Genomic DNA, 26,670 nt, shown 5'->3' on the forward strand with positions numbered 1-26,670 from the left:
GGCGCTAGAGCGTTGCACATCTATCCTTACTTTACCTAACACAAACTTAAAATATAGGCATAAAAATCGTATTTGAAGTGAGCAAAATATTTTAAGTGAACAAAATACTAAAAAATGTGTTTACACAAATAGCAACTTAGCTAACAATATGGAAACCAGTAAAACCCTAGTTAAGTGAATATTTAAAATAAAATTTAAATATAAAAATTGGTTACAAAATAGTAAGAATGATAAAGTATAACTTATGATGAACCCACCACAGCCTTATGAAATTCATCTCTCTGACGACTCATCCACTGGTTGCCTCTTGACATCATGTTTTTTGCTCGTCGCCAACTCGCTGGTCGTTGACTGAGAGGTACCTCCTACTATCTCCGATCGGCGACGGTGTGTTCTGGACTGACGATTGTTGGTCTGCGTTCACTGTTTTGTCTCCAACTTGGGGTATTATACACCCCACAGGTGCCAACTTTCCATTGGTTGTACACTTCCATGAGCTACCAGGTCTAAGACATTTTTCCTCAGTTCACTGACCCCAGCTTGGGTTTGAATGTGTCACCCATTAACTCTCACTTACTGCAGGTCTGTTTGCCCGGTTTTGGATCAAAGTGTAACAGGCGTATGCCCTGTTACTAGTTTTTTTTTTATTGTTTGTGGGGCAACAGGTTTCTTCGCCGACATCTTCGACCAGAGAGCACCTGAGCCGCACGTCCAGCTCATCGAGCGGCCAGAGCGAGTCCCTGGATGAGGACAGCAACCCGCTCACCTCCTATGTCAAGCAGCTGGGCAATGAAGATGTGAGTAGATCACTGCGTGGGTGTGGCACTGGGGCTTAGAAGTTGCCTTCATTGGGGACATGTTGCATGATTCTCCTCATCATATTCATACATGTGGGCCATTTACCTATGAGCAGCACCATACTATCACAACAAGGTAAAACACCTCACACAACTGTTCGCACATGAATACCTGTATGAAACATTTTCGAGTCCCATCCTGTGATCATTTGATAATATCCCTTTGATATTCTCTTTTTGAAGCCATGTCAAGAAAATGTGCGTTCTGTGTCTGTGGTACACACGCAAACCTTTTGTTAACACACAGTACAGGCAGTTGGAAATGTCATCGTATAATTTTTGCATTGTTTTTATAGTTCCAATTCACTATCATGAATTATACTAGAAATCCTCCCATTTAACCTATAAAACTCTTCACAAGTTTCCAGTACTAGGTGACAAGAGTTTAGATATACCTTAAAAGTTGTATCCTCATTAACACATCCAAAGCTGTAAGCAAAAAATAATTTTGGTTTCATATCAATGTCTGATTTTTGCATAACTTTGTATTCTTATTAAAATATGTTTTTTTATTTTTCAAATTTGGAAAATTCATTTATTCATAAATTTAGTGAAGTAGAGTCATTGTTAGTAATCTTATTTGCAGACATACTTTTGAGTCAGAACTTTATTGTGATTTATATAGAATTTCTATCCCCACATAAGTTTTGTCTACAAGTGATAATAATATGCAACCTTATCTTGTGTTCCAGAAGCCTATGCAGATGACTATTTTTTATCCTAGGATAATTTTAAAATTATATTTCAGGGTTGTCACTAGTTAAGTTTCTGAAATCTGATAATAAAATTCTGTTGCAACCTGTATAAGTTTGAGGAAATTGAATGAATAACATTGAGGACATTAGAGATGAATAAGGGATTAAATGGTTGGCTGTAGCAGTCATGGAATATATTGGTGGGGTAAACTAGGGTAACATTGGAAGAATCTAAAAATGTAGGTTTTGGCAATATGGGAATAAACTGCAGATTGCTTTGGTGGGAGGAGAGTGAGTTGACCGCTCAACCACCGTGGCTCCTTCGTAGTGGTAGAGAAAACAGTATTCAATTATAGTGATCATGTTAAAGGTATTAATTACTTGAACAGAGGTTTTTGAATTTTTCATTTTATACAAATTAAATTTGGTTAACAATAATTTGAGAGCAATTGTAGATTAAAAAATTACCCTTACTGTCTTATTCACAGAGTATGTGGTAGCTTTCCAAAATGTATGATTAGAACATTAGATAGTGGACCAGCAATAAATACTTAAGGAGGGAAGAGAGGTACGTACAGAGGCCAATGTAGGTTGACTATATTTTAGGCAATAACAATTTTCAGTCATTTGATTTTTTAAAATTTTACTTCGTTAAAGTATAGTACATAATTTAGTGTGATGCCTGAAGTTAATAGTGACTGGGCTGCTACAAATAGTGTACCCTGTGAAGTTACTGGCATTTATTATTGAATTTATTTTGCAGTGTGCTGAGGCGCACTGCTTCCGTCACATCTTATTAATTACGTGATGTCTTTTTTTGTTTTCTTTCACCTGTGAGTGCGCCGTCCCTTGAGCGGAGTATTACCCCTCCAGTGTTGACGTCAACGTGTCCCCTCTCTAGGCGCTTGTGGTGCGCGGAAGGATTTGGCTTGTCGCTTGTAACTATGCATGTGTGTGTTCTTACGCCGGACTAATTTCCTTAGAGTATAAAGGGGCTGGGCGCGCTCGCCTCGTTCTTAGATAGTATATAGTTCTAGTGCGAATAGTTTGTCGCGGGTGGTGCGTCCGGTCACCGGTCATGGGTGGGTGAGTGTTGGTGTGTAGTGGCTTGAATTCCCCTTCGCTTACGTTTGGCCGCCACGTTCAAAATTCTAAATTTTTCTTTTTTATTTTTATACTAGTTCTTGTCCTCGGCGCCGCCCATGGCCGGGAATCCGGCCCGCTCCCGTCTTAGGAGGAAATGTACATTTTGCACTATCGGGTTTCCTTCTGTTGCGTCTCTCGTATACTTAACGTAGAACGTACCTCGCTTCCTTATATTGTCTGCTTAGGCTCACTATGAAAATGTGCGCGATGCGCCCAACCCCTGCAGAAACACTGTTCCAATATATACATTGTTAGAAGTAATTAAAGACACGTTTCTGTGACGCTAGTAATATTTACGTATGTACTTTAAAGTCTGTAACCACTGTTGTATAACCGAACTAAATTATACGCCCCACACGCGCGTGTACGAAGTTAGGAGTAGAATTAAGTATTCAATGTTAACCTTAAGGTAGTACTGTTTGACATATAAGACTTCTCGCCCGTGTAGCGAACACATATTGTAAGAGACACGGTTTGACGACTACGGTCACGCTCTACTCAATATTGTACTGTTTAGCTTGTTGTAAACTTTTGTATTCATGGAATACTTATATATATCTTAATTTTATATACCTCCCTTTTGATGAGTTGGGATCTATTAAAAAGATACTTGAAAAAGATACTTGAAATCTTTCTTGTATATGAGTAGACTAGTGGTCATCCCTTAATGCACAGTTACCCTTACACCAAGATATACTCTATTTATGCTGATTGATAGCCGTATGCTCCTCCCCGGCAGGTTGGAAAATATCACGACTATATGGGAGGGGTCTGGGATACTTGCTTTAGTAAACGTACATCGTGGTATGTTTCAATTTCTGAAAATACTACAACTCTAGTAATACTGTTAATAGAAACTATGTTATAGTCTGGTAATCTCTTAAGGGCCCGTGAAGTCGGGGGTTTATGCGTGTCAGAGAGGCGGGATGATAAGTGTAACGCTCACTGATGTTTCTAGTACATTGTCACCTCTAAGCACAAGGCTCTGAACTGGCTCTGAACTCTTGTCGTGCATAAGACAACTATGAAATCTGAGCGGTGAATGTAACATTATATAGAGATGAAATAAAGTTAAAGGTGTAATACAAGTACCTTAAGTGCTTTCAAGAATCTGTACCAGTTGTTTTATGCAAAAAAAAAAAACTACTCTGAAAACATGCCTTTTAGCCATTTTCACTCTTCTAAAAACACAGTTTAAAAACTTAATCCGTTAACAAAAACTACCTATTGGCTCTCAGCTAATTCTTAAATGCTTTTTGTAAACCGACCCCATTCAGATATCTTGAGTAGTTTTCAAATTGTGTTGTTTATTCTGAAGCTCTGCATACTGTATGTGTGTCCAGGTAGGCGGGTCCCTTAATGTGTGATTTCTGCCTGAAAAAATGGAATATCTTTAAATATATAAAATACAATGCAAATTTATTGTAAAATTAAATATGAAAAATTGTTATGGCCTAAAAACTGTTCAAACCAACATGGCTTCTTACAGTTCCTGTCCTACACCCTAAAATACTTTTGTGGTTTTCTCTTGCCAGGTTGCCAGTTGTGAAATGCTGTGTGGGTGGTTGTGAGGGTGAAGCGCTTGTTGTTTCACTGGCAGAAGCAGGAGGACATGAGTACCGTGCGGGCAGACCACTGCTACTGCCGCTGGAACTGGCGCTCGGAGAACAGCTTTCTGCGACCCACCAAGCACCTGTTCATGCCGTATGCCTTGCCTGCTCTGTCCAGGTGCGCTGACATCTCGTCTTCTGTCCAGTTGGCCTTATAGGAGTGATGTCAAAAACCACTGGTTTCAAACTTGGGCCCTCTGTAATGTGTACACTGCACTAACTCACTCCATAATTACACTCTTAGTGCAATGAAATCTTGTTATTAAAACCCCTGTAATGCAAAACTATCACTAATACAATTGTTTTTCATAGTCCCTGAAAATGACAGGAGTTTTAATGCTAACTAGTAATATGGTAATGTTGAATATCATGGTTTAGTTAATTGTATTAAGGAATGATTAATGCAAACATGTAAAAATAATTTAAAGTAATGTAAGTAATGAAGTTCCAACTAGAATGATAGGTACTAATGCCATCTCCTTGGTTCAGTTATAGTGTACAGTCAAACCTCATTATTACAAACCTGAAGGGACCATAATTTTAGCACTTTGTAATAACGAGGGTTTGTATTAACCAAACTATTGGGATATCATGACAAAAAAAAATTGATTGAACTTTAAATGCCTATATTTACAATTATAAAGAAAATTATACACACCGTTGGTAGTATAAGCTGGCTTCACTACATGCATGACAATATGTAAACACTGAAGAAAACAAACACAATGCAACACTTACAGAATAAATCATAATACAAACTTCAATAAACTTGCATTCATGACACATTTTCTATTCAAACATTTGGTTTTAAAAAAGCATCAATTCTGGTTTGCACTATCTTTTTCTTATAGGCATTGTTTACCACATTTAACTTTGGTCGTATCTACTGCTGCCGAATCCCTACACATAGTTTTGCCAACAAGATTGTTGCGATCTTTAAACCGTTGTAGCCAACCATTGCTGAACTTGAAGTCTGAAATTCCTAACCTCAATGCTAGGTAGTCTGCCTTCTTCTGAATCATAGGTCCAGAAATTGGCAAGTTTTCTGCACACATTTCTTAAAACCACTGCAACAAGGTAGCTTCCATTTCTTGATGTTTTGGGCCTCGCATTATTTTTCTTGTTGATAATCTGCACGAACTCGCAAAAGCCGATTCAATCTTTTCACGATTTTTTAGTATTGTCGACAACGACGATTGCTGGATGTTAAATTCTCTCGCAATTTCAGTTTTCGTTCTCTCTCCATTGTCTACTTCTTCGATAATTTTAACTTTAACTTGTAATGTAAGTTCGTTGCGTTTACGTTTCGCAGTCATATTACAAAACAACTAACACTAATAATTGAGGTTAAGATACACGTGCGTGAACAATGGAAAATATCAGAACTTTTTTCCATAGAATGTTTAAACTTCTACGTATGTACACTTTCGACGACTAATATTAATAAGGTATAGAGTTCTTTCCTTTTCGTTTTCCGTTTACAACATGGCATCTTTTCTAGTTTAGTTACTAACATCGCCACTAGAGTTGAACTTTTCAATCTTGTTTTTCGACCATTTTGCGCTGTAGGATATATACATGTATCTTTGGAGAAACGTTTGTTTGCATGACGGTTATGAAGACGATTTACTTTAGACTTCGGTGGTGAAATTCGTATTAACCGTTTACTTATACACGTTAACAGCTACTTGAGGGATCAAAACAACTTCGTAATTCATATTAACCATATTTCGTATTAAAAGTACTGAATAACATAGGAAATCATACTTTATTTTCCGGGACTGTGAAAGTACTTCGCATAAACGGGAATTTCGTACTAAGCGGATTCGTATTAATGAGGTTTGACTGTATGAGTTATTATTAGTTGTTACCCTCCGTGTGAAGGTGGCTGGTTGTCAGAAACCTGCTACACCAGTTTCTCACACTGCAATATTTGTATTAATGTTTCAGTTCAGTGTATTATATTATATTCCTGTGCTTACGTGTGTAGTGCAAGTCCTGTGCTTACATGTGTAGTGCAAGTCTGCTCAGGACACTTTGGCTCTAATTGCACCTTTATAATTAAATAAATAAAAGAATCAAAATATATTTTGTTTTTAGAGTAGAGGTGGACAAGAAGTCAAATTTTTGGTTTGATTCCATACATGACAATTTCGGTATTAATACCATTGTGTTGAGCTGAGTTCAGACTTGATTAATTTATACTTTAGTTTGAGTATTTGCAGAAGGTTTTTGTAAGCCTGTGTGGTTCTTGTTCAGTTTTATATGAAGAACCTCTGTTCTAGGTTTTGGTTTCAGTTCTTATAAAGAACAGAAGAAATATGGGCAGTATACTAAATATATGTTGTTTGCTGGACCATTATTTGGATGTTAAATATTATTTAAAAAACAAAGAAAAATACACTCTTTGCACTAGCTTAAAACTTTGTTTAGTTGAAGTATTTTTAAGCTTACCTCAAACCTGGAAATAGTTAGGCCCAATCAATCCTGATGGTTGAAATACATTCACATTTTCTGGTTAAGAATTACAAAACAATATTTTTCGCTTGCATGTGTTTGTATTGAAGTTGGCCTATAATGTATGAACTGCCAGAAATCGTAACATTCCAACTAGCAAAAACAGTATTACCAATATATGAGACGAACTGAAGGACATATTTGGTTTCAGTAGTGTTTTTGCCATGACACCTTTTTTTGTTATTAATTGAATTTTCAGCTTTTTTAAATCAGAGTTCACATAGAAAAGTGTCCATAGCAGCCAGTTGCTATAAAATTTAAGAATACTGTTTAAATATATTATGCTTTAATTAAGACAAAAGATTAACCCAGCAAAAATTATGGTCTAAAAAATGTTGGAACTAGATGGCATCGTTCGATTATATCACTCCCTAAATATATGGTGACAGATAAACTATACTTTATGACACGTTTATATGCGTTAATACGTACCTCTTAAGTCATTGGTGGCATTGAATGAATGTGTTTGTTTACCTTTCCTGCAGGACAAAAGTTTCATTATCATTACATACTGTGAAGTAAGAAGTTACAGAAATGTAAAATAAATTACCCATAACCGAAACTAAAGCTTAAAAAAGTCAGTTTCGGGTTGGGTGTTTTAAAGGAACTGAAAATCTGGAACCCCCCCAAGGGCCTAGTTTTTTTTTTGTTGTGTGTAGAGTATTAAAATGGATTATGCCATAATACTAATGCTCAAAATAAGTATGCATGCAGAAACTTAGTACTAAAGATTATATTTTGTTAAATTTTTAAAGTAATAACACAGATAAATTAAAAAATAAATGTTATCAGCATCTGGTTTAATACTATACTGGGCACAACACAATACAAAGAGACAGCTGTCACAGCAACACAGCTATCCCTGCAAATGCATGTACTTCCACCCCCACTGGTCCATAGTAGGAAAGACATCCGCATATGGCAACACACGAGGGCGGAGTATCATACATCGGCAGTGACAACCACACATACACAATAACATTCGCAAAAATTACAAAAATTATGGTGATAGTAACGAAAATAATAAAAATGCTAAAAACTATCAGAAACCAAACTTAAATGCATCATATAGTTACAAATAAATAGATTAAACAAAGTAAATATTGACGAGATATTTAAGTTTTACAAAGATTATAAAATTTATTGAAATTAGAGATAAGTCTAAAAATTACATGATTCTTTTTATGATATATACGTAGGGTAGGTGTTAAACGGCTGTTAAATTGAGGAACTCTAATTCCAATATTATCAAGAGTGTACTTACAATTTTATTTTGAACAATAACAGTTTTTAATAAATCAAGAATCAAGGTAAATACAGCAATCAGATAGAAAATCTAAACTATGTTGATAAACATCTTAAGATTAATTATTTTACATAATTTATTATGAATAGATTTTAATTTTTTACTATCAGAGGCATTGATGGAATTCCAAATAACTGAACAATATTCCATTTTAGATATAATAATTGATAAATAAAGAAACAGAACAGTGTCACTGTTTGTAGCATAGAAGGTAATAATATATTGGATTAACACTAATGTTCTATTAGAACTAGTAACTAAGTAATTGGTAGAAATATAATTTATAATCTAATAGAATGCCTAGATATTTTATAGAAGAATGTATTAAATATTTTAGAATGTCTGCAGAAAAGTGGCTTCTTAGTGATAAGTGAAGGTTGGTTAAGTTAGGTCAGCTAAATTATTTACATATTACTTATTATCTACTTATTACATACATATTTTTAACGCATCTGACCAAACCTAGCATTCCTTACACTTTAGTTTATATTTATCTAACTTCCCAGAATAGTAATGTTATACAGTTTAAATAACTAAATTAACATTTTTTTTAACACTATTCAATGGGCGTATTAATGCACTTGTACCATAAAATTACCAAAAATAAAAATTGTTTTAACAACCAAAAGAAAGTTTAACTCCAGTATCAAATTTCCATTTTCTGGTTAACAACGATTTCTCCCACTTCAAATATAACACTCAGGCCTGTGCGAATACTCAAATTTTCAGATACAAATTATGAACTATTCATATTTCATACAACCTCGTATTCTAACACTACGAAATAACAAATATTGATTTTCTTACGAATATTTGACAAAGCATACATATCTCATGGGTTTGTCGTATATCAACTTTCACTCTTGAGGTTAAGTCATTTGTGTGTTAAAATATCCTTTTTTGATGTTTTAATAAGACTTTATTTTCAAAAACATGTACAAGTGAAGTTTTAAACATGCAACAAGTATTCAAAGTTTTTTTTCACTACTGTTCCGCTAAACAATAATGGAAAAATTGCGTAATCTATTCAAAAAAATGTATTTGTCATTTCAAACTTGAAAACAAAATATAATTTTTATTCATTTCGTCACCCCCAAATATCTTGGTCACAGGCATCAGAAGTGGGGGGGAAAAAGGTCAGTAACCATTGTCTACAACACCATAAAACATGGACACTCCATTGCGGTGGCCATTTAAAGAAGTAAGGCCATAGTTTCGACTATAAATCGATCTGACACCATGTGAGACAGTAGCAGCTTCCTTGTTGTATGTATCTATGACGAAACAGACGTTGAGACTCAAAAATGCATATACAGGAAAGCTTCACTATAAAGAACATGAAGGGACCAAAAAATAGTTGAGTTTGTTATACTGAAGTTCTTTATACTGAAACATAAGCATTGTTATAAATATGTATACCGATAAACACATGAAACACCTTAAGTGTACTAAGGTTCAGTATCACAGTCATTAGTCTATGGCCGCTTGAAGAACCTGTTCACATACTCTCTGCTGATTCTTTGTCTATGGTCAGGAGACACATTGTAGGCAGAGCTGCCAACCTCAAATCACACCCATCATTAATGACAATTATATGGAAAAAGTACATGTAAATCATGCACGATAAATTTTTCCTGAGGAATTATAACACACACAAGATAAAATAAGGACAATAATATGCAAAAAAAAAAAATGAAAAATGTAGGCCTATGCATATGAATACAATGAAAATTAATGAATCAAAGGAAAAAAAAAACTATTTGAACAATACAATCATCTGAATATGTAAGAAATGTCAATAATTTTACAGGAAATTTTCAACCTTCAATTCAAAGTATGCAAAGTTATACTTTTGAACAATTGTCTTTTTATTTGCTTCTTTTATCCTGGTTGGATAAGAACTGTCTTATAAACAAACAACAGAACTTGTAAACAATAACTCTGCGTTAGTTACTTTCGTTTCTTCAGATGTAGCGAAAAAACTACGATATGGATTTATTGCTCGTCATGACTATAAAATATTCCGCATGTTTCTTTAATTCAATGTGCCCTCTACAGTCATCCCTTCCAACGTGTGCAATCGAAAAGTCACACGTGCATACATTACAAAACGCATGGTGTTCCAAAACATTTGAAGACGACAAGCATCGTCATTCTTTTGAATAGTTAGGTCTTAGGTCGAAAGTTTTGATGAATTGCGTTATTTTTTTTTCTCCCCCATATACACTTTTGTTCTGTCACACGCTTCATTTCTACAACCGGCACTGAAGAACACAACGCTATTGAAAAACGTAAAAAATTTCACGCCTGTAGACACGACAAAAACACTATGGACTGTGATGAAAAAAATATCTTTCAAAAAATAAATTAAAACACAGGTTAGCCAAAGTACCGTACAAAAATTATCGTAATGTAAGTAGCCAAAAAACGAAAAATCCGAGAATATGTACTAGTTGTATCGTACAACGGACGTAATACCATTCCAATATTATTTCAAAACACGAGAATTAATCTACTAATTTCGATAGTACGTGCGCACACATACTAGTTCCGTTATTGTTTTTGTTTACGTACACGCTGTTACGTTTGAATAAGAAAATTAAAAATAAAGAACAAGTTTTTGGATGGTAATTTTTTTCATAATGTGCCTCAAGGTTGTTCGTTCAAGTGAATATTTTTGTTTCACGAAGAAACGGACCGTCGTAAAATTCGTTAAGATGAAATAAAATTCAAGGTTATTATATACGTTTTTGGCGGGACCAAACAATGAGTTCGGTTAAGTGAAGTGTTCGTTTAACTGAAGTTCGTTGTACTGGTGCTTTCCTGTATACATATATATAAAAAAAATTAAATAATGGTTTCAGATTCCAGATGAAACTAACAGAAATTGTGTTTATAATATTTCTGAACAAAAATAAAAATTGACTTAACTGTGTTAACAAAGAAAACTAGTGTATAAATATGTAATTACAGTAGAACCCCGATTATCCGTGTTAATGAAGGGGACGAGTGAGTCGGATAATCGAAAATCGCGGTTAGTCGAGTCATGCTTGCCTCAAGTCATTAGCCCACAGACAGCCATCTGTGGACATTCGGAGATTACATATAAATATACACATGCTTTGTGTGCGTGTGCGTGTGCATTGTTGACATAGAAGCGGGCTGCTTAGTGCTGGCCAGCAGTGGTTTTTAAGTCTTTCATATGCGGAGACGTGGGCACGCGAGTCGTTTTTGCATCGAGGTGTGTAGCTAGCTGCCCGGCCAGTCCGAGGGCCCAAGACAGCTGATAGCTGCCAAGGTCATGCATTCTTTTCATTGCTCGTAAGTGACGCTGCCATACTTCGCTCATTGCTCTGTTGTCAGTAACACCATCGGGCTGGTTATTGTTTTACAGAACGACTGCCTTTAAAATTCTTTTTGAGATAAGATTTTTCATACCAGTGCATTGAGACTTGATTTCATGGTTTTGAAACGGTGTCTCTGTCTTGTATAATTCACGGTGTTTTTATCCCCCTTTATTTATATTAGTTTTAAATGTTAGATTTTTTTTATTTTAGCTTGCTGAACGTGGACTTAGTGCAAAAACGGCCTATTATGACATAGGGTTGCAGATGGGTCGGAAATCTTGTAACGACCACCTCCTATAACAACACTAATCTCGGGAACCGTGGGGTCGTTATATCTATTCTCCGTTCACTCTTAGCTGAGTTTTGAAATAAACAAACACCGTCTTATCACTTCGCCGCGTCAGCAAGTAATAGACTGAATTTATCTTGCGTGCGAAGCACTAGTTGCAACACACACACACTTCAGTGTCAGCCTGTGAAGCAAACTGAAGGATTTTTTTTACGATCTTTTATGATGTCGCGCACTGTTGTGTTACTGACATCAAACTCAGTCGCAAGTTTTGCAATCGTTTCTCCACTCTGAAATCTGTCTATAATTTTTGTTTTGCTGTCGATTGACAGTACCACTTGCTTTCTTTTCTGTTCATTTGATGACATGATGAAATGTTACGCTCAACACTTCCGCACAATACTACGGTATAATCCGTCGGAATGCAGATCACAGTTACAATACATACAATAATTATCACCACCTTCACGCTTCAACAACGTACACTAATGGACTGTCTGCATGCGCCGGGTAATCTCTGTGGCACGGCGCCGTGCTGCGCGCGGAAGTGTACAGTCCGGTCATGCGGACATGGAATCGCGCACCAGTTTATAATCTATTCATGTAACATGCAAACAAAAATAGTATGTATGTACTAGTATTTTTTAAACTTTCTGTGTATATAAACATGACTGAGTCATAGTACTTCGCCTAACATACATTTTGCAAAGTATTTTAACATTTACATACATATTGAATCATTGGTTATATGTAACTAAAAAATTGGACTTGATGGACATAAATCGCGGTTAATCCGCGAATCGGATGATCAAGTCGCGGATAATCGGGGTTCTACTGTATAGCTAAATTAATTTGAAAATACAGCAATTATAAAAAAATTCTTTTTTTTTGTGAAATGTATTGCATTGGATTTCACTGTATTATGCAATTAGTGAAAATTTTCTGGATCAACTATTAAGTAGCGGGTTTTGGAAAATACGGGGAATAAGAACTACAATGAAAGGTTGGTTGGTTAGTTTAGGTTTAGATAGTTTAGATTCATATTTAAAAATACAATGATTAACTTCATAATTTCATTATTTCAACGAGTATTTTCCATATAATTATTGTAGCTGACCTAACCTAACCATCCTTTCACTTTATATTATTTGTCTAATTTTCCAGAGTTGCTACATGATGTAAAAAAAAAATAGATTCTGTTATTCTTACAATTTGAGTTCAATATTCATATTTGTTATTCGTATTTGATTAAAACTAAAAAAAATGATATTCGCACAGGCCTAATGACAATAGTTAGGCAGTTACAAACATCATATCACATATTTAAAGAAAATGGAATTATCTAAATGAAAATTTCATTTGTGTATTTATTGATACGGGGCCGTGGCCTCCGATCTTTAATAAAGCGGGGGTTTTTCGTTGAATGCTCGGAATTTAAGGATGCCACCGTGCAACGGGCACGGACTTATGAGAGACTCTTCGTCAGGGTCGTGACGTCGCCCAAGTGGGACGTGATTTTAACCCCCCCCCCCCCCTGAAGCCAACCTAGTATTAATATCTGCCCGCTCTCAGCGCCGGGCACGCTATTCCCTACGCTATGGGCTCATAGGCGTCCCACACGCCGTCACACTTGAGATGGTATTACATATTTAAAAAAAAGAATAGACATTTAAATTTACACGCCCTTATTGATTTGGCCAACTTCGATTACACACGCACTCAATTTAAACTGTAACAAACGCCTGCGGCACGAATCTGTTTAAGTGAAGTGACCAACCACGTGGTCACACATCGACTTACATAGAATACTTAGGAAAAAAGACCAGTTATGGTTGCAACGTAATTATTAATTCAGTCCCTCGACCGAGAGGAGCACCGAGGACTAAACGAAAAAAGATTTTAATAGAATTAACAATGAACAGAATTACTATGCAGAGATGAACAAGCGGTGAGGTCCCCGGAGTGCTGAAGCATCTACTCTCGGTCGGTGATGGCGGAAGACTGGGGCGAGCTCTCAGTTGCAAAGATCCACAATGGCATCCTCCTGCCGAAACATTTGCCGTTAATGGTATTTGCGATTCCGTGCCACGGGGAACTAAAGTAACATGAAAACCACTCTTAAAAAATTACGTGACATTTACTGTATATTAAAAAAGGATAATAAAAATTACAATTATTAAGGGATATATTTAAATAGTGTCTGGCTTCGGTTTCCTTCAGTGTGCTTCGTGAATGTCCGGAAGCGTCCTTATAATTAAATACACAACTCTAAATAAAAGTACATAAAAACCCTCCCGGCCGATCTGCCGTCACGTCACACACGGGAAACAATAAAAACAATTAACAATGATTCATTTAATTATATTTAGGGGTGCGGCGCATGGGCTCTACAGCACCCTCTTGCCGGGCGACCAACTTGCACACACACGCACGCACTCTTTAGCGGGAAGTTTGAATAGAGGGTGGTGGTGTTTGGGCCGTGGCATATCAGACTCTAAAGGGGCCGCAGGCCCGAACGATGTCAGTATAAACAAAAACTTAAGCCATCCAATATTTTGATTAAATAATCAAAGGTGTGAAAATACAGCTACAAGACGTATAACTTTTTGTATAGCTCTGTTCATGCTGAACATTGACACAATCGATAGCACTAGTTAAAAAAAAAGTATTTGGGGGCATAAAAATATTTTCTTCTTGTATAGTTTGATTGCTCTGATATGTATCTATGGCATACTGTTTGCATTTCCTTCCAAAAGCGGGTCTTTTTCTACTGTTTTGAGACGTAAATAGCAGCAAATACGTTTGCCGGTTATTGTAAATGTGTAAATATATTTAATAATTTAAGAAAACTGTGTAAATGGCCCGAAATGTAATAAATAATAATTTATATATATTTAATGGTAAAGTATTTGCGTAATAATTATATGTGATTTTGTTTGTTGTACTTGAATAAGTATCAAGTTTAAAAAATAATATTGTCGAGTCTCATCTTGTGGAATACAGTGAACTTGAATTTTAAGCGCAGTCGAGCTGAAGCTACTCTATTGACTCGACTCTGGTATTTGAGTCTCTCACATCTTTATTGAGATGGATGTTTCATAAGTAAATTAAGAAAAAATTACTCTAAATTTCTCCTTGAAAAACAGCTCTTAATTAATTCTTAAGTAAATAGTGTTATTTCTGATAATCTTTTTGAAATTTTGATGTTTTAGATGCACTATATGTATTTTTAGTGACATGCAATGGCATTACCCTTTTTTATAACTCCTCTCTTCCTCCCATTCAGTCACAATTTTTTGTTGACATTTCAAAGAACATGCTTAAGATTGTGTGTGCAATGCACTGTGAATGAGGCAGAGGAGTTTGATAGAGGCTTAAAGCCAGCTTGATATTCATTCCATTGTCTGTTTCAATATAACATGTACTGCTTGTACTCAAGTTGTTATTATTTAAAATGTTTCATTTCTTAAGCACTTCATGTGAATGCTAAAATCTGTAACCTATACGTTGGTACACTGTTTTAGAACAACCGCAGTATAGACTCTGCTGCTTTTATTGGTTCTTTTTTTTTTATAGAGTTTAAATCTTTAATACAAATAAGTATTTTTTTGTAAAAATATTGAACATAATTGATCTTTACAATGAGTACTTTACTTGACTATACTATCAGTACATCTGTTTATTTTTAATTATTTTACTTTTAAAGTAGCCAAATTTTTAGTTCTAAGAATTAGTAACATATAGTAATTGGTTTATAGACTTTTCAGAGTATTTATAACATTGTAATTAATGAAACTTAAGCTTTTTATAATGAAAAATCTATAGCAAAGAGTTCTCTTGTAAATACTTGAACTGTGTTAGTGCTTTTTTTCATTCAGAAATTGATGTATTAATTGTGTTAATGATAAAAATATTGACGTGTTTGTGTTTATGCACATGGAAAAGTCATGGATTTTGAAAATAATTTTTCCTAGATTTTTATTTATTTTAAATTTGAAAACTTGTCACTGACAATTGAGTTGAATGTCACATAGAGGTTTAACGAGTGCAAATGTGTTAATCAATAGCAGCGGTGCAGTGAGGAAGTCGGCAGAGAACAGCGATGAAGAGCTGGACGTGGATGGCTGCGGCGTGGATGATCCTCCGGTGGACATGTCGCACATGCGCCACGCCATGCAGGCTGTGGCTCACCACGTCAAGGCCTACCGCGTGGACGACGAGCTGGAGGACTGGGAGGAGCGCATCTCCAAGTGAGTGCCGGCTGTCGGGGCTGTTCTTTGATTTATGTCTAATGTTGGCTTTTTAATAGGCCTGTGCGAATATTCGAATTTTCGAATAACAAAACAAATAGTTTATTATTCGTATTCGATTCGATTTCGAATACTAACACTTCGAAAAAACGAATATTCAGTCATTTACGAAAAAAGCTGAGTGGGATCACTGAAACCGGGAAACATTTCGGGATCACGGAGGTTTCTCTCGTTGGGCGGGGGCAAAAGTTCCGCGGGATTTTCGTAATGTTTTAGAGTTATGTATGTGGAGTTATTCTACTACATCTGGCCACTTAAATCCCGTTTGAACACAGTAATTAGGAGCGATAACTAACGTATTTTATAGTGGTGCACCGATATGACTTTACTGATTACCGATTCGATTACCGATTATGAGAGCAATAATCGACAGATACTGATTCAGTTACCGATTATAATGAAGAAATTTTTTTAAGTGTAATAATGCACACAAAAATTTTTTTTTCCCATGTGAATTTAATAACAAGATTAGGTAAAATCGAGAATACAGTTATAATAACAGTATAAATATATATAAAATACACTATTAAGTCATTGCAAAGTGTAAATTAAATTCTATTTATATTTGTTATTGTAAAAAACTTGAACTACAGTCTAATAATTGTAATTTACAATGGGTAAGTTTTTGTTGCGGAAAACTAACATTATTATTGACTATCACATAAGGTTGCAACAAGAAATTACCGTTTAAAAATGTAAACATGCTGCTTTATTTTGTTCACTTGAATTTATAGAAAAATGTTTCCACACTTCACTTTTTTTCTCCCTACTCGCCATCTCACTATAATTATATAAAAATGACTAAAAACCAATTCTAGCACATGTGATTTTATTTATGTTAACTGAATATATAAAATTATAAATACTTTTTCACTTTTCACGTCATACAAATAACCAACGGATAATGTTACCAAAGACGCCCATAACGAGTTTGTAAAACGCAGTGATAAAAACTAGAAAGTATCGGGACCATGATTTTGTACCGCTACTACGACTCGAAAAGACCGATTGTCATAGAATCCACTGCAACTATTTGTGGTATTTTGATTGCGTGCCATCTATTTTACGTCTCTGGCTATAGGTAGAGTCCCGTAAAAATGGTTTTATTTTTCCTTAAATTTCGTTTTGAAAAAATCAAATTTCGGTTTTATTTCGCTGTTTTGGTTTTTCATGTTTACTTTAACTTTTGAGAATGGTTTTATGACCTACAAGTTTTGCTTGGCTAAATAATAGTGGCACGGCGTATACTCGTATACTGCACTCTAAAGTCAACACTATTGGCAAATAAAAATTGTAGGCTTGAAACAGCTCGGCACGGCCCGGTGCCGCCTAGCGCGCTGCCTCGGCACGGCCCGGTGTCGCCTAGCGCGCTGCCTCGGCACGGCATGTCTCAACTTAGTATTCTTTTAATATTTCTTGCTGCTGTTCTTTGTCCCGTTGACGCCGTATTCACTTGCTCTGCGGTCGTATTGCATTTGCTGAGAAGTGTAGTTACGGCAGTTAAAGGTCACTGATTTTGCTTATCAATCGGCGTAGTGCCATGTGTTCATGTTTACGAGTAGTAGAGGTGTAAAAGTAACGAAAAAAAGTGTACCCGTATGTATTCGTTACTATAACAATTAGTACTCGTTACTATCGTGTCGCTACGTTACTCGTTACTTCTGATACCGCATAACATGCAATGTTATTTTGCAGCAACGAATCGAGTCGTATTGCGTACGCGTACAGTATGACGTCACGTAAATAATAATAAATAGAATATAAACAATTAACAATATTTGATAATTAACAGTTTTTGTTAACCAAGAAACAATTAAATCTCATTAGAGCGGTTTTATTATCTCTTTTAAGATAAAAACAACAAAAAAAGTGAAAATACGCGATAATAAATAACAAAAACATACATATTTCTAATTTGTAAAAAATACTTTCTTATAAACAGTAAAAAACTTGGACGACAAATTTCCATATTATACTTAATAAACAAACATCGTTCTTTGTAACGTAAATTCATCGAATATGCGCGCGCATGCGTAAAGCATACGAAAAATGCGAGTAACGAAATCCAGCCGTGTGTAACGTTTCGTTACTCGATACTAGATGGCGCACCCGTTACTCAGTCAGTACCGAATACATACGGTTTGCTACACCTACAGCTCTAACGAGTAGGTTGCCAAGCCAGTCAAACGTAGTTGAAAGCATGAGGTTGTTAACTGTTCAACATGAAAGGAAGAATTAAAATTTTATATTTCTCTACAAGATTAATGTGTAAATACAGCGGGTTGAAAATCATGGCAGCTATATTGTGTTGAAAACATCGCCGGTATTTTTTATTAACTTTGTGTTGATGCTCAGGTACATTTTTCTCTTTTTAATTAGTTTATGATTGCAATTACTGCTTTCGTTTCAAATTGTAATGATTACGTGACGGGAATACTGTAAATCATTATTTACTTTCATTACTACAAAGCGGCCATGTTGAAACTTAGAAAAATGGCGATGTGCCGTCAACGTCGTGTTTACTTGTTTTTCGCGATGTCTTGCATGGGTGGTCTAATTCATTATTATCAGTTTTATTTCTCGATGCTGTGCGATTTCGGTGTTTTGTCGCGAATTAAGGTAAATTGCGGTGTTATTTCGCGATATCGCGATTCGCGAAATTTCCGTGTCTCTAGCTATAGGTAATGTACAAGGCCACTAAACAAAAGACGAAACGTAAATAAACGTGTAGGAAAAATGTCTTTTTTATTGTTCGAGGCAATGAGATTTATTAAACTTAACAAAATATCTGTAATTATGATATGACGGAGTTAGATGAATTTTGTAATATATACAAATATTACCGTATTTCATCCTAAAATGTGTAACAAAATATTACACGGTAAAAACCTACTTAATTACGCCGGGACGTAAATAATCGGCAAAGTAATCGTTAAGATAATCGCCGATTACGATTAATCGGTAAGTACCCATAATCGCCGATTACGATTCATCGGTATCCGCATCGGTGCACCACTAGTATTTTATGTAGAAGAATGTCGTCAGGTCGTTTAAAATAGATTTAAACTGTCAGCACACTGATAAAGATAAATACGTGTCTGTAAAATCCACACAACCAGGGTGTTATAGGTGACAGTTTTCAGATTAGAGGGTGAAACATGGTTTGTCGGCACTGTAATTTCGTTCCGAACGTGACTGCGAAGAGAAAGAAAATTGTACTGACCATGTGGAAAACATCTGGCCGCATACTCATAGCAAAGACTCCAAAAGCCTAACATGTTACGTCAATGTTTTTCAATAGGATAATACACAGTTCAGGCAATTATCCTGTCCCGAAACATAGCTGTGGTAGCAAGAAAGTACTTGCCTATAACTGCCACACAAGTGTGCAGTGAGAGACTTTTCTCAACAGCTAGCAACATTGTGACGAGTAGAAGAGAGAGTCTACTCCCCGAAAATGTAGAGCAGCTTGTGTTTCTCCACAAAAATTTAAATTAGCTAATATGTAGTGATGTAACAAGACTTTTTTTAATACGAACTACAGTAGAATCCCGCTGATGCGACCCCTCACGGTTTCCGGAAAAACTGACTAATAAACATGAATTCGGGCCAATTTCCCCCCCCCCCCCCCCCCCCTCCCCATATATATATATATCTAAATACATAAAATACTCGCGTTAAATGAATTCGCGTCACGCGAGTTCGGTTATGCTAGCCGGCTGGTTGTTATTTTCGTTCAAAACATGGCGAAGGAACTTGTGTGGATCAGGTAGAAAACATTCGGCTCTAAACGAAAGATATAAGAACAATGCTATCCTGAAATGCTGTGACATGTTTTTGGAGTAGATAATCACAGCGACAGACCGACAGGATGCGCTCCCGCCCTTGCCGTCAGCGATGTTTATTTTGACAGCTGACGTCCCTTCGCAGCGTAAAAAATAAAAGTAAAAAAAAAACATGTTGGAATGCAGATGGAAAAGTAACTATGCAGTAAAATATATATATGTACGGCCCTGCTAAATTTTTCTATTCAATAAAATTTGAGGTATTAGTGATTTTTCAGCTGAAACTCATGTGTGACTAATAAACAAATTGTACCATAATAACTTAAACTTATAAAGTATTTATTAATGGCGAAGGACAATCGTATAAGCCTATAAAAATATTTATTTTACCGAGAATGGACTATACAACCAGGCTTTTGTCACACGCGGTGTGGAAGGGGAGGAGGATGCTGGCCGGACGAGAGTTTCTTACGCTCTTGCAGAAGCTACCACAGCTGCTTTTCTTGCGGTGGTGCGTAAGATAACATTACAGCTGAGACGGCTTTTCGTGCAATAGTGGACGCGCCGAGCTCGGCTAGACACTGCGTCGTGGACAGTCTAGAGGGGTGGTATCTATTTTTAGCCGTCTTTTGTATTTCTGCCTGCTTACAGTACAGCTCCCACCAAGATAAAAGTGAACACATAGCACCCAACAAAGTGTAACAGACTTGTTTTTCAGCAGATTTTACTCAAATTTTCGACTTCCTCTGCTTAAATTTTTTACGGTTTCTCAAAAAACGGTTGTATAAACGGAATGGACGCATCAGAGGGGGGTCGCATCGGCGGGATTCTACTGTAATTATAAAATTGGAGAACCTTAAAATTTTAAGTACTGTAAGTTTTTTGATTCTACATACATTGTATCAGTAAATATGTACCTGTTATCATATTGTAATGTGATGTGATATATCATGCTTTATGGGATATCAATTCTCATTCCAACTATTCGAACTCAATATTTGTATTCGAGAATAATTTGATATTCGTATTCGAATTCGATTTGAACTAAAAAACTGATATTCGCACAGGCTTACTTTTTAATCATTTTTTATGGAGTTGGAAAAATTTCCTGGTAATATAACCAAGGCCTGCCAATTTCATGTATTTTATCAGTTTTCAGGGATTTCAGGCCCTCAAACGGTTTACCGATTTTACTAAATTTTCACATATTTTTACAAATGCAATTTCTGTCATACCTGCATATACTTTGTCGTTCATATAACAAATATTGTGAATGGCGTAGAAACACAGCATGGTGTTTCTTTGGTTTATGTAATTTATTAAACAAAACTTTGCCATAGACAACATGCACAAGATGGCAACTACAGTAAAACCCTGTTGAGACTTTTTGAAGGGGCTGTATGATAAAAACTTAACAATTAAAACTTGTTAAAAGGGAAATAGTAAAAATGAATTGCTACATAAAAAAATACATACCACTCAAATGATATACAGGAGAATCCCGTTATAGCGAGCACGGTAATAGCGAGAACACGGCTATAACGAGGTCTTTTTGAGGAATTTACTGCGTGATCGCGTGAAGCGCGCCTTGGTTATTTGTCTGCTATATCTTCACCCCTCTCGCTATATCTTCACCCCTCTCGCTCGCCAATAGACATCTTGCCGTTGACACCTGTCACATTCTTCAACCTTGCAGTCGCCACCTAAGTGCGTGGCTTTAAAAATAGAATCCCGTCCTTTCTTTCTTTTATCAAACTTCCGCTTGGCTTCTAGGCCAAGGTATGCTCGACTCGAATAAACCAAGCCTTTGAATATACGTACATATACTTGTACGCATTTCTTATTATTTAGAAAATAGATAAAATCTATTTTTTCACGCCATTAAACAACAATGTGCACTTTTTTTTTAAAAATATAAATACTCTTAATTAATTTGTTGGCACATTTTCATTAACGAATAATAACATTGTTTATAACTATATTAGGCCAAAAACGTCAGAGCCGTCTTTATACTTGTTACTAATTGATCGCGTTAATAATACACAAATATTTATAAACTAGTTTGGAATTATTTCAGTCGTGACATGTTTACAAACACGCCACGTTATTTATTTTACTATCTGACAAATAGTAGGCGCTACCGTATTTATTTCCGAATCGCTAGGACAGTTATCTTGTAACTTTTTTTTGGTCAGTTGTTGGCATATCTGTCTGGGAAGGGGGTGGTGATGGTTTGAGTTTAATCCCAAATTTATTTTCTTAAAAAAAATATCAGGTTTCTTTAAATGAAAAAAATATAGTATTCCAGCTACTAATTTGTTTGAGGCGTACGTGCGTTGCCGCACTCCTGCTTTTTTGTAAGGAATTAAATCATCGCGCTACACTAGCGCCGCCTGTTAGCAACATCCCGAACCAAAATGGCTGCCAGCAGACAGCCCGCGTGGACAATAGATAGCAGGACAATGCTGCGTCGGCCGCGGGCTAAGTCGAGTAATCGATTGCGGGCTGAGATGCTATACTTACGTGGCGTGGTAGGGTATTCTGGTTATTTTGACGCAATCGGTGATCACATCCGTACTTGTGGGGTATCGTTTTAAAGAGAATTCACACATCGGCTCACAGAAATTAATATTTCGTTAATATAACCTGTTATTTTCCAATTGTACAGGTTTAAACACAATTTTTATGCTATTTTCGGTTAATTTTTATTTTGTGGGGGCCAAAATCTGTCCAATTCGGTTATAGCGAGGACACGGTTATAGTGAGGATCAAACCCGGAACCGTGACACCTCGCTGTAACGGGACTCTAGTGTACTTAGGTTTTGCGCTAATTGTTCATCTTTCTCTTTTAAAATTGGGCCATTTGTGAGGATTCCATTCCCACAAATATTTGTTGTTTAGAAAAAGCCTCTCATCAAACTTTTAAATGTTTATTGTAGTTATGGCCCGATATCCAAAAACCCTATACCATTTCCGATATTTCCAAATTTACCGATCCGATACCCGATACCCGATATTCCGATTATAGGCCTATCTCATTTCTAATACTGATTCTATAAAGTGTGGTTCTGGAGTATTGTTAGAGACAATAATGAAAAATGTTTAATATTAATAAAACATACTTATGTGAATGTATATTATTTTTATTAATTGTTAAATATTGTAAATTCACATTAAATGAAAGCTAATAATGAAATTATCATAATCCGATTCCCGAATTAGCGCATCACGGATTAACGAGGTTCTACTGTATTGTACTTTTAATACGTTATTATATAAAAAAAATTATGAAGCCTGTACTGATTTGGGAAACTTACTTTATATTCATGAACATGGATGCATTGTCGCTACATTTGCATTAAATAGAGGCACGATTATATGGTAATGCGCGATAAAACGAAATAACACCGAAAACCGCCTGAAAACGCGAAATAAAACGAAATTGTGCGAAATCCACGATATGTCACGAAATTTCGTCTATCCTGATTATTTACATTTTTTTTTTTTCCATTCTGTAAGGACAATTCACTATCTTCAGCACAATCAAATATTTCTGGCAGTAACTAGCAGCCATATATATTATATGCGACGGTGATTCATTATAGATTTTAAAATGAAGTCTCGGAATGAACGTAATATTTTCTTTAAATGCTAATCTTGTGTACCATAATAATTTAAGATGTTGATAACTATGATACAATGGCCGCCGTTCACTTTCTGTAAATACAAAAATAACAAACGTCCAAAATGTTTTTCTAAGATTACGTTTTTAATCATTGAAATATTACACACTAAAGCGCATTGCTTTTACTGTTTATTTAAAATAAAGTACGTAGGGTACGAAAATAAAATTAACCCTGCTTAACGTAACGGTTGTAAATAATAAATAGTACATGTTTATGTCGGTATTAATTTTCACGTACGTATGTTGGTATTCGGTATGCGTTTGTATTCGCATTGTTTTGATCTTTCCAGCACGGCAAGTTTTTGCGTATTAAGAGGTTAAATTCTTCCTATGTGATTAAAAATTTTTTGATAATGCCTAAAACGAAGGTTTCTGCCAGTGACCGATCGAAAGAATTTCCCAGCGAAGGATTTTATTTCAGTGATAAAATATTAATGTGCAAATTATTACAAAATATTATGTTGGTCTGTTTAAAAAATCTGTTGTTTTGTCTGTATTCATTTTGTTGTTTCCCCTTTATTTAAAAAAAAAATCAGTGTTGTGACATTCAACAATGCCAAAATTTGCCATTTTTGGATTCAGGACAATCATTTTTAACCAGGACTTGGCAGAAGAAAAGGAGTTAATTTTCTTGTTTATATTTTAGTTTTCATTAAGGTTATAGTGAATACACATATTTTAAGCAAAAGTCCAGAGAGGTAATTGTGAAGGAGAGCCTCTTTTCCATAAAAAAATTAATAAAAAGTTACAAAATTTTTATAATAATTTTGTCACATTTTATAATCATTCTCTGAGAGGGCATTATAATACTTGTTAGAAGATTTTGTTACCATTACTTTATATACATTAAAAATAGCGCAAATTGTTAATATGGTTGCTTAGGTTATTTACATTAAAAATACTTCGAAAGTGGTTGGTTAGAAATTACCAACTGGGAAAACTTTGTAGATGGTATAGGAAAATTTCTCTTATTCATATTTTGCTAATGTGTATGTTTATACATAAGTAAATATATTAATGATAGTACTTTCTTACGAAAACTTTTGTCAAAGATTATATTATATATACTAAAAGTTTAAATTTATTGTTGTAAATATTCTAAATTCTTTATAGGTTGGGTAATTATGTACAAAAAAGTAGACTTTTAAGTTGTTATTTTTGAATAAATGTATAAAAGAGAATTTGCACATAAAAATCATATTTTAAATAGTGATGGTTCGAATCCCATTTTTCTCGAATCCGAATCTCGAATCCGAATCCCAAACAGTACCTCGAATCCGAATCCAGTTCTCAAGGGTTAATTATAAAATAATTTATAAGTTAAGAGAAAAAATTAAACATTATGCAGAATTATTTAACCCTTTAAATTTTTATTTGAAAAAACAAGGATTTAGACACGGTCTGGATCAAGACGATTCCATTTTTGGTCACATATGTTTCCTGCAGTGCTGAACAAACGTTCAGAGAACACTGTCGCAGGTGGTGAACACAAATATTTTTTGGACAGTTTATGTAGCCTGGGTGAACACGCAGACTGAGTTTTCCAGTATTCGAGAATGTTTATTTCTGGGTTAACTGTAGGATCACGTAAGAATCTGGTCACTTCATCAATTGCTGTAGAATCCGACTTGGTAGATTTAAGGCATTCAGGCATTATCTGTGAGTACAGTGATTCATGTATCCACGGAAATCGGAAAACAAAATTCAACATCCGACGGAACAATATTTTGTAGTTACCAACTTGACATTTGTTTAAAGTCCCAAATGAAGGTAAACGCTTTCCTGAAATATTTAATGGAAACTGAAAGGCGCCATATTGTATTCAATGGTTTTAGGCCATAAGAAATATTGTTGTGCGTCTTTTAAAATTAAGCCTCACTACAGCATAGTGATTAATATGCCCTAAGTTAAAAGTGACGGGGTGTTTTCTCTAGTTTACCCATTAAAATTTTTTATATTAATATTAGTTATTTTTTATGTTGCTCAAAATGATTGGCTAACAAATTCATTGGTTGGCCATCATGGAATTCTCAGATAATACATATTTTAATGTTGGTAGTCTACACAAACCAAACTTGGTCCTAAAAAAAATTCATAAATAGAATGTGTATCAGAATATTTAAAATTGAATTGCGATTAAAATACATGTGTACAAATACAAATGCATCCATGTTCATGAATATAAAGTAAGTTTCCCAAATCAGTACATGCTTCATCATTTTTTATATAATAACGAATTAAAAGTACAATACAGTAGAACCTCGTTAATCCGTGATGCGCTAATTCGGGAATCGGATAATCCGGGACAATTTAAAAGAGAAGAAAAAAAAGAGAAGTAAAAATTGTCAGCGCTTAAAATTAACGTCACGCGGGCCGGCGGCCGGCAAACACTACAAGCCATCGCGTGGGCCGCCAAACTCTGCAACGCTGTTTGTACCGACCCTTTGTGTCGCCCCCCTTTTCAGCTGTCACATTTGTTACTCTTTAAACTTGAGGGGGATGTCCTGACGTCTGCTTCCCGTCTCCCTTTGTTTGTTTCCACCCGCCAACGCACGCACAGTAGGAGAAAAGCCCAAAAACCTGGCCAAAACCCCAAAAAATAAATTTTCGAAATAGGGTCAGTTGAGTAGTCATTCAGGTAGAGGACTAGTAACTGAATTCTATTGTGGAAGGGGAAGCCCTTTAAGTGTATACCTGCGCCGCAGCGTCAGTTGGCAGCTAGTGTTCGTGAAGAGTGTACGTGTCACGCGCTGAACAGACGAAAATAACGCTGACTTCAAAAACCCATAACTTTAAAGTGACGGGTTTAATTTCAATTCTGCAACATGGATATGACTTCTGGAGGTATGTAGAACATGTTTTTACATCGGTTGAATCTAAAGTTTATGTATAAATGATTGAAATGTAGTATAGCCTTCGGCATAAATAAAATTGAATAATTTTGAAAACTTATATTTTCAACGGTCCGAAAAGTTATATATTTTGTCACATTTTGCAAAGCTCCTAGTCTCGGCCTTTAGTTTAATGTATAAGCTTTCGAAATTTACAAGAGTTACCTGCGGAAAACGTGCGTCTTGTCCGTTATGATTTTTTTCGCATCGTGCGGTAGCCGAGCGTGCACGC

The 26,670-nt window shown here is 35.5% G+C and overlaps 1 protein-coding gene across 5 annotated transcripts in view; it reads left to right on the top strand.

Moving 5' to 3' along the window:
• LOC134527432 (KAT8 regulatory NSL complex subunit 3) overlaps window positions 1-26,670 on the top strand; it is a 265,999-nt gene that overhangs the window by 19,343 nt on the left and 219,986 nt on the right. For 3 of the 5 annotated variants that reach the window (XM_063360109.1, XM_063360110.1, XM_063360108.1), the window contains exons 3-5: window positions 666-797; window positions 4,299-4,426; window positions 15,835-16,017. In XM_063360109.1, the coding sequence (XP_063216179.1) occupies window positions 666-797; window positions 4,299-4,426; window positions 15,835-16,017 (443 nt within the window). The remainder of the gene's footprint in view (window positions 1-665; window positions 798-4,298; window positions 4,427-15,834; window positions 16,018-26,670) is intronic. The other 2 variants (XM_063360112.1, XM_063360111.1) reach the window with 1 other exon arrangement.

This window comes from Bacillus rossius, chromosome 1 (genome assembly GCF_032445375.1).
Source record: "Bacillus rossius redtenbacheri isolate Brsri chromosome 1, Brsri_v3, whole genome shotgun sequence".
Taxonomy (NCBI): domain Eukaryota; kingdom Metazoa; phylum Arthropoda; class Insecta; order Phasmatodea; family Bacillidae; genus Bacillus; species Bacillus rossius.